Source organism: Sinocyclocheilus rhinocerous, unplaced genomic scaffold, assembly GCF_001515625.1.
Source record: "Sinocyclocheilus rhinocerous isolate Xijiao unplaced genomic scaffold, SAMN03320098_v1.1 scaffold7073, whole genome shotgun sequence".
NCBI lineage: Eukaryota > Metazoa > Chordata > Actinopteri > Cypriniformes > Cyprinidae > Sinocyclocheilus > Sinocyclocheilus rhinocerous.
In genome coordinates this window covers 46,215-56,280 of record NW_015646463.1, presented here as the reverse complement: position 1 = coordinate 56,280, position 10,066 = coordinate 46,215, and the positions used below count along the sequence as shown (strand labels likewise).

At 39.9% G+C, this 10,066-nt stretch overlaps 1 protein-coding gene and 1 pseudogene across 1 annotated transcript; one reads left to right on the top strand and one right to left on the bottom strand.

Annotated features, from left to right (window-relative positions):
• Positions 1-4,207, top strand: part of LOC107707876 (uncharacterized) — a 12,414-nt pseudogene extending 8,207 nt beyond the window's left edge.
• Positions 4,208-5,661: 1,454 nt separating this feature from the next.
• LOC107707880 (extracellular calcium-sensing receptor-like) lies at positions 5,662-9,130 on the bottom strand. Its single transcript, XM_016511990.1, has 6 exons — positions 8,910-9,130; positions 8,297-8,588; positions 7,310-8,137; positions 6,960-7,187; positions 6,646-6,769; positions 5,662-6,575 (listed from the first exon to the last, which is right to left on the bottom strand). Exons 1-6 carry the CDS (start codon positions 9,128-9,130, stop codon positions 5,662-5,664), a joined length of 2,607 nt encoding a protein of 868 aa, XP_016367476.1.
• Positions 9,131-10,066: the final 936 nt, after the last annotated feature.

Genomic DNA, 10,066 nt, shown 5'->3' with positions numbered 1-10,066 from the left:
ATGCTCTAGACTACGTGTTGCTCCAGCTGTATGAACACAGATGCGTAAATGCTGCTGCAAATATGCTTTTTCCAATTAGCAGACCAGGTAATATACACAGCGATATGGATTAAAACAGCATTCACTTATCTTAGATGTGGATTTCAGATGTTCTGAAACACGCTGCAACAGTTTGATTTGCGAGCAGCGATGCTTAATTTGCTCCTGAGCAAGCTGAAAAGCTGCTGAATAATACTGAATAGAGCTTATATAGGAATGCCCCGATAGGTGTCGTATTCCTATAGGTAGATGTGATCAGCTGAGAATCAGCTGATGCAAGCTTGACTCACGTGACCTGCCAGAACTAACACTAACGCATAATTTCTCCATGCACCTGAAGAGGATGTTGGCCAGACAGTCAAAACTACACACTTTACAACTTATTCAAATAAATAACTCCAAGTTGCACACGGAAATGAAAGATGTGTAAAAGTGAATTGTTATGAAATCCACCTTTTTGCATTTTTTTCCTCTTTAATGAAAGTGAATTAACCCAATCATTCTTTGCAGAGGAGCCCTTAATTTGTCCTTCGTTGACAAATTTGGGCACGAAGGTCTCAGGTGTGATCCCAATTAGGGCTGGGAGGTATGACGTTATATATTGTTACCGCAGAATAAAGTGTCTATCGTTAGAGATTTTGCTCTATTGTGTATTCTGCAGTATGCAAATATATCTTTGCACGGGTGGGCGATATGACCAAAATCTTATTTCACGGTACGAGACATTTTATTTCACTTTTATTTCATTTTAACAATATATATCTTGATATAGCTATTTATTTATTATTATTATTATTAAAAATAAGAAAACTAAGCAAATTACAAACACAATGGAACAAATAAATATAAAATAAACTTTTAATTTATTAAATACAGCTACAGTAGGTTTATTTAACATGTAGAAAGAAACGTTACAGAAATTGAATAAAGTGCATAAATAAAACACTGCATAGTCTTCACTGTATGAATCAAACATAAACTGATTATTATTAAAGGTCCAAAAGTGATTCAGTCAAGTGCAGTGAGTGATTAACATTAATAATGACAGACAGCAGCAAGTAAATTTAGACTGCTGTCCCTTTAAGAACAACTGCACGGATCCAGTAAACTGATACACATCCAGTTTTCACCCAACTGTTTACGCTTATTTGACACATAACCAGTGTTGTGAAGTAACTAGTTACATGTAACGGAGTTACATAATTTAATTACAAAATAAATTTAACTGTAATCTGTTACAGTTACTGAAAAAAAAGTAAAAATGTTTTTTACTATGTTATACTGATTTGCATACCACGGAATACACAATATAGTAAACTCTCTCACAATAGACACTTTATTCCGCGGTAACGATATACAGTATACCGTCATACCGCCCAGCTCTATACCCAGAGCATGACTTAGGAGACTGGAGCCCTGGGGCCTGTTCTTCATACCTCGCTTAATACATCTGAGATTATTTGAAAGATCTTCTAATCATGATAACTGATCTCTGGATAATTTGGTTCTTCAAACGAATTTGCAGATTTGATTAAAATATCTGGATTAAGTTGTCTAAGATTACTGCGCGTTCTTGTGTTCCCCATAAAGGGCAGATGTATCGATACTCGAAACCACGATCAGCAATGCAGCGATTGGCTGGCGGCAAGTCAGCAACGTAATGACATCATATAATTAAAAAAGACACCTGACGAAAAACTTGACAAATTTCTGGACCTTTATAGGGAAAACAGCCAAGTGAACAAAACTACATAAATATTATAATAGATAAATTAAATGTGCACTGTTTTTAATTATTTATTTGTTTATTTTTACATGATTCCCAATTATTTATATTCACGATTTCTGGTATATTTGTACAGGCTTTACATATTTCAATGTTGTAATTAGCAATTCATGTAATTTTGTCTTTGAAGCAGATTTGTTATGTGACAACATTAATTAAAGGGTCAAGATCAGGTTATCTGCATCTCCTGCTGCTCCATCAAGCCACTCCCATAATAGCGGTCACCACTCAAATTAATGCATGACTCAGATTAACTGTATAGCATGTGTGTAAGACTCTAATACAATTATAAAGTAATTATTTTATCATGAATAAGTAATTATTTTATCATGAATAAATCTTTCAATTAGTAAAACTGGCTGTGTCTATAGTATTATAGATTACACAACATTATCATCCAAAGGAGGAGAATGCGAGTTACATCACGCAGTTCCGCACCATCTCGCTGCTAAGAGTGGAAGGCAAGGTCTTTTTTAAGATCCTTGCTAACCGACTGATGGAGTACCTCCTAAATAATTTCTATATTGACACCATGGTGCAGAAAGGAGGAGTTTCAGGGATGCCAGGTTGTGTAGAACACACAGGAGTGGTCACCCAGATGATCCGTGAGGCGAAGGAAAACCGAGAGAATCTGTCGGTCATCTGGCTCGACCTGGCTAATGCCTACGGATCTATTCCACATAAACTTGTGACAACAACTCTGTCCATATATCATGTCCCAGAGAAGATCCAAGTGCTCATACGAGACTATTACAGCAACTTCTGCTTGAGATTTACCTCTGGGACAACAACTTCTGCATGGCATCTCCTAGAGAAAGGCATCAATACTGGGTGCACTATATCAGTGACGTTGTTCACCCTGGCAATGAACATGCTTGTCAAGGCAGCTGAAGTGGAATGCAGGGGCCCCCTTTCCAGATCCGGCATTCGACAACCACCGATTCGAGCTTATATGGATGATCTGACTGTCACAGCAACATCAGTGGCAGGGTGTCACTGGCTTCTACAAGGACTAGAGAGACTCTTTACATAGGCAAGGATGGTCTTCAAACCAGCCAATTCCAGGTCCCTGGTCCTGAGGAAGGGAAAAGTGGAGGACATGTACCGCTTCCGCATGGCAGGAGCCTTAATCTCATAAGTGTCTGAGAAGCCTGTGAAGAGCCTGGGGAAGATCTTAGGTTGTATGGGCATACAAATACGGTGCAACTTTCCTGCACCAGTCTGGCTGAGAAGTTTAAGGTCACAAGAGCCAGGGAAGTGCTATTGTATAGAGATTCCTCTGATTGCAGAGTCGCCTCTGCAGGCATCATAGTCAGGACGGGAAGGAAGTGGCAGGCACGGGAGGCTGTCGAGCGGACAGAAGCGAGGCTAAGGCACAATATTTTGGTAGGTTCTGTTGCAGTTGGATGAGTTGGACTTGGTAGCCACCCAACACTTCACTACGACAAGGCACAGGGCAAAGAGAGACGTCAGCTGATTCAGGGGGAGATTTGTGCAGAGGTGGAGGAGGAGCACCGTAGCAGGACAGTGGCTATGCGCCAACAAGGAGCTTGGACCAATTGGGAGAATGCATCGGCCCGGAAGATCACTTGGAGAGAGCTTTGGAAGTCAGAACCAGCTAGACTCAAGTTTTTGATCCAGTCAGTGTACGATGTCTTCCCAAGCCGTCCAACCTGTATAGCTGGGGACTGGCAGAGACTCCAGCATGTCCGCTGTGCCTGGCGAGAGGTTCCTTGGAGCACATCTTGAGTTGCTACCCTAAAGCCCTGGGAGAGGGGAGGTATAGGTGGCGCCATGACCAGGTGCTGAAGGCAGTAGCTGACACCATCTTCTCAGGAATCCAGCAGAGTAAGCACCAGCACTCTGTGAGTCATAACATAGCCTTCGTCAGGGCTGGGGAAACACCTCTGGCAGAATACAAGGTCCCAACAGGACTTCTAGCCAAGGCTCGTGACTGACAGCTGAGAGTGGACCTTTGGAGGCAGCTCAAGTTTCAAGACAGATTGCAAGTATGTCACTCATGCCTGACCTGGTCTTAACATCTGACGCCTCAAAGCAAGTGGTGCTGCTGGAGTTGACAGTTCCCTGGGAGGAGCGGATAGAGGAGTCCCACGAGCGGAAGAGAGCTAAGTACCTCAAGCTGATGGAAGCTTGCAGAGGAAGCGGGTGGAGGGCCCGCTGTGAACCTATCGATGTGGGATGCAGGGGATTTCAAGGGCAGTCTCTTCACCAGGCCTTCAGGCTCCTTGGTATTAGAGGTTTACAACTGAGAGAAGCCACCAGGAACATCAGTGAAGCCGCTGAAAAGGCCTCGCAGTGGCTGTGGATCAAAAGGGGAGACCCATGGTGTAGCGCGCTGCTTGGACACAAACCGGGGACTGATCACCCCTGGGTTGGGTTGCCGAGGTGAGGGTGTCTGATGATCAAAGACCCGAAACACCCTATGAACCTGGGTTCATCAAGCTGGGTGTCCAAGCTGCACCATCCTGACATAGAAGGTGTTTCTTCAAACTAATAATATTATTTTCAAATTAATTTTTAAATTATTATTATTTTAAAAAATATTGTCCCCGTATTAGTAGGGTACTCTTGTAATAAAGTAGCAGTGGCTGGGACAGATTTTAAATATCAATTCCACTTAAAAAGATGCAATCTAATCCTGTTTACATGAAATAAGCCTGCTCCCGAGCAGGTTTAAGCTTACGGACCTGTTGCTATTGCTATAACAGCAAGTCCAGGATGAGCTTCGAAGAACCAAATAATCCAAGATCATGCCAAATCGTCAACAATCAAATCCAGCTAACTGAGTTAGCGACATACGAAGAACGGCCCCTGGGCTTAAATGTCTGAAACAGGTGTCATTTTATCATTGTCAGTCTGTGACAGACTTTTCATTATAATAGCACAAACAATAAATGGAAGTAAAAATATTGGTAGTTGTAACAAACTGATCACAAATATTGCAAGTTTAGTTAGTTTTGAGCATGCAGTACGATGGTTAAATATCTACTGAATATTTTAACCCAGGTCCAGGATTGGGAACCACTGCTCTATATTGAAATGGTAATTTCTGTGACACAACAGTTGACAACTTCAATATTTTTCACCACTCCAAGTTCCTTAGAAAATGTATTTTATTTCTAGTTTAACCTGATTTAACTGCACCAAAAAAAATAAAAATAAAATAAAATAAATAAAAATCAAGCAATTTGCTTTTTACCTTTTCTCTGTACACTGAGGCATAGCTTCTCTTGTAAATGTTCTCGAAATACTGTTGGTATAATGGAGAGGTATCTCACATTATCTGTCTTAAATTGTGGGAAGCTAAATGAATCATGTGAGGAACTTTGATTATTCTCTATAATCAAAATGAAGCTGTTTTAGCAATCTTTTCTCGTCATTCATTTATTAAATCAAGTGTAAATTACATTTAATAATTCTAGAATATTTATATTTTAATAATGTACATTGTGGTTTTAATAAATAGTGGACTCACTTCAAACTACAAACATTTGTGTTACAATTTTACAAGGATAAATATGTAAAGGATGTAAAAAATATACTGCTTATTTGTTTACAGTTTTAGGGCTGGGCGATATGTCAATATACGTTGATAATATAAATGATCCAACATTTGCAATTTAGCTCTACTGGAAGATAAATCAGTGCCACTTTTAGTAAGCAGGACTGCATGAAATTACTGACACCAGAGAGCAGCAGAGAGAAGATTTGATGGTGTAGACACAGAATGTGTTGAGTTAATATAATAATATACCCAAAACTAATAAAATAGTTTTAAGTAAGATTTCACAATTTTACATCACAGTAATGTAAAACTATTTATTTTGTGTTTGTCTTCCCATGATGTATTTTTTAGTGTTTCTCTCTGGATGTAAAAGGATGATGTAACACTTTGGTGCAAATATGGCCACCAGTAATCCAAAACTAGAAGCTAAAATGGCAAAAATCTCCACAGCCACTGCATATTTCCCTGGCGAGCTTACATAAGCTGGAACAAATGCAATCCACACAGCACAGAAGATCAGCATGCTAAAAGTGATGAATTTTGCTTCATTAAAATTATCTGGAAGATTTCTCGCCAGGAAGGCTAACAGGAAGCTTACTGCTGCCAAAAGTCCAATGTATCCCAGCAGCATAGAAAAACCAGCCGCTGAGCCAATAGCACATTCATAGACAATTATAGAGTGAATATACAGGTTATTTTTATAGGGTGCTGGAGAGGCAGTTGATAGCCAGACTGCACATATCACAACCTGGAGGGCTGTTAGGACCAGAACAGTGCATCTTTGTTGAGCTGCTCCAAACCATTTCATTGCACCTTTTCCCTCTGGTCGAGATGACTTGAACACGGCTATCACCACCATAGTCTTGACCAGGATGCTGGAGATACACAGGACAAAGCTAATGCCAAACATTGCATGTCTTAACTGACACGTCCATAACTGTGGCCGGCCAATGAACAGCAGCACACACAGGAAACACAGTTTGAGTGACAAAAGCAGCAGGAAGCTGAGCTCTGAATTGTTGGCACGTACTATGGGAGTGTTATGGTGATGAATGAAGATGACCATAACAAGAACACAGGAGCAGGTGCCAAGCAGGGAAGCAGTGGTCAGAGAGATTCCCAGAGGTTCCTCATAGGATAGAAACTCCACTTCTTTGGGGACACACTGATCATTATTTGGACTGGACCAGAACTCATCTGGACACACCATGCACTCAATAGCATCTGGGAATCAGAAAAGAAAGGAAATTACTTTCAAATTATATTCAGTTTTTGCCAATAATAATCTGCTCACCTGTTGCATTAGAAATCTCTCCATCGCCACATGGCAGGCAGTCAAAACAGCAGACAGGAAGGCCCTTCCTTGTGGCTCGTCTGGTTCCTGGGGGACAGCTCTCACTGCACACAGAACATGGAGGCTAAAAGAGACATCATCTGTCATCAGTCATACGTTTGTCATCGATTTAACATAATGACTAGCTTTGCCTTCTTCCATTAATTTATTCTCATTTGTCTTATCATAGCTTTGATTAGTATTTAGACTTTAAGCAAAAACAAACAAACAAATAAGAGAGAGAGAGAGAGAGAGAGATTAATAGGCAATGTTACTTTTTTTGTTTCAAAGTTCCAGTATATTGCATCTTCATCCAGTGTCAGCACCATCCCTGTTTCAACCCCTTCATTTACTACACCAACCGTGTAGATCCTTATTGCTCCATCAGAGCTTGGCTGCCAGTTCAGCACATCATAGATGGCCAGAGCATCTCCATTCTTATCAAATGACACATGATCCCCAAAGCCTGTGGTGAACTTTACTTTCTGTAGGTAGTGAACCAGCTGTACAGTTTGTAGAAAGGACAGGTGTTATGTGCTTATCTTAAATTAATATAGTGGACATATTTCCACCTTCAACTTTTTACATGCCTGGAGAGAATCTGCACTATATTAGTGGGTCTTACCTGCCAGGGTTTTAGATTGGTAATGTCGGCACATTTGTTCCCAGTGAATGGTCCTCTCCCCACCTCACACTGCATCAGGTCATGAAGTGCATGTGCCAGGGCATAAACTGCCTTATAGACATTATAAGCTGCTCTCAACTCTGACACATCAGTGTATGGTGTGTTTGTGGTGCTCAGATCCTCCTGTCCTGTACACACCTTTTTCACTTGCTCTCCATCTGTCTCTTTATCCCTAGTTTCAAAACTGCACCCAAACATGTTCTCCCAGAATATCCTCAACATATTATTTCTTGGATCACTGTTGGTCCGAAGCTGTAACAGAAAGTCATGAAGACCCTCAATCTCCCCACGTCTGATAGCAATGCCTAGTGTGCCCCCAAGGAAAGGCAGGAAACGTGGAGTGTGAAACACAAGTGAAGTAGCCCAAGATTCACTCGCAATCCACTGTCTGCCTGTTATGTTCTGCAACACCACGCCTTCCATCAAAGGTATTACTAAGGATGCAGGGGAAAAAACAACAACCACTCTAGCTGTAGAGGCCTGAATCACTCCTGTTATATGCTGAATATATCTCGGGTTGTTATCATAGGGCAGAATTTCAGAAAAAGCAACACAATGTCCAGATAGCTGCATTTCCTGATGAAAGGACTGAGCAGCGTAGATACCATAGTCATCATCACTGTAGAGGAGACCAACCCATGTCCATCCAAAATGCTTCAAGATCTGAATCATGGCCCGCACCTGGAAGGCATCACTAGGGATTGTTCTGAAGAAAGAGGGGTACTTTTTCCTGTCACTCAAACAGGAGCAGGTGGCGTAGTGACTGACCTAATTAGGGCAGAGGAAGAGGGCATTAGACAGAGAAATAGCACAATGATCAAAAATAAATAAATAATTTACCAGTGCTTTTGTAATGTTTTCATATGCAAACAGATATAAGCAAAAATATGCATATAGTGTATTTTTACTTTTTGTATCCCATCTTACTATAGGTACTCGAAACAGCCCCAGAACACTGGAAATCGCAATGGATGGAGTTGAACTTGGATCACCCACAATCCCAATCACCGGAGGAGGGCCAGAACAATTAAGGTTAGAGGATGACTTTTCTGTCCCACTAACTAGGGATATGGCAGCTCGGAATGCCATTCCTAGCATCACACAGTTGTCATAAAGATGGTAACCAAGAGTGATATTGGGCAGCAGATTGTGATTCTTATTGATCTCATTTATTGCAAAAGCCATGGTCTGTGCATGCTGGAAGCTTTCCATATTAAATCTAAGGAATGAACAAAGTAAATAAATAAATATATTAAAAAGAGATTAATAACTACATGATGAATTGAAATATCATTAATAAATAGCAAAATATCAGAGTTCACAAGAGGTACATTCTGGTGCACATTTAATTAAATACACAGTGGTTTCAATACAGACGTTTTGTCAAGATAGTATTGCTGCTGTCATCACATCATTTGAGTAAATTAACTGAGGCAAAAAGGGCAAGAAAATCATAACATTTATATTTATTAAATATTAATTATATTATTATTTAATCTTTCTCTGTTTTTTTCATAGTCATGCTGTCAGTTTGACTCACATTTCACAATATGGTTCCTCTGGTTCTGTTTTGAAGCTCAGCTCTGGGAATACTGTGAAAAAGTGAACTTCAAACAGGCCTCCAAGTATAACATCTCCATCCTGATACACCCCATTCAGCCTGAAGCGTCTCTGGAGCTGACATGTGCCTGATCTGAGGACTGAAGCTGCAGAGATACAGTCAGTGAGCAAGTATAGAGAAATATACAGAATGAACCACATCATGCCCTCTTTCTGAGCCACTCACCCTCTTAGCTTGTATGGGGTGTTGCTTTAATAGTGCAGGCATTGCCAAGTGGGAATACCTGGAAAGCAGGACGTCATCTTCCCATCCCCTTATGATTTTTAAAAAAAATTTTTTATATAGATTAAGAAATATCAACTTTGGAGTTTGCTTTAGTGTTTTCTTTGCTTCTAGGGTATTACTGCCATGTTTTTCAAAGACAGTATAGGAGGGGACGTTCTCGCAACCTTGCGCAACGTTTCCTAAAAATTCTCTAAAGGTGACGAAAGTCCCGAACCTTTACAGAACATTAGGGACGTTCCTAAAACGTCCTCTTTTGGTTATGAAAGTGCTGGTGCTCAATGTTCCTTATATGACTTTAGAGGGGTGTTCCATTTTGGTTATTTTTTGGTCACATAAGAACGTTACAAAGAGGACATTTGGGACGTTAACAGAACGGTCCCATATGGTCCTCATTTAGTCATATAATAACGTTCCAGATATGACTTTAGGAGGACGTTCCATTTTGGTCATTTTTTGGTCACATGAGAATGTTACTAAGAGGACATTTGGGACGTAAACATAATGTTCTCACATGGTCCTCTTTTAGTCATATAATAACGTTCCAAATATGACTTTAGGAGGATGTTCTATAATAGAAAGTTCAGAAGAACAGCATTTATCTGAAATATATATCTTTTGTAACATTATAAATGTATTTATCATCACTTTTGATCAATTTGAAGCATCTTCTATATTTCTATAATTTCTTTCCAAAAAAAATAAAAATTATAAAAATTATACTGACTCCAAGCTTTTGAATGGCATAGTGATAAATGCTGATCTTTGGATATTTCTATTAATCAAAGGATCCTGAATTTTTTTTACTAAACTGTGTTAAATATTGATAATAATAATAATAATAATAATAATAA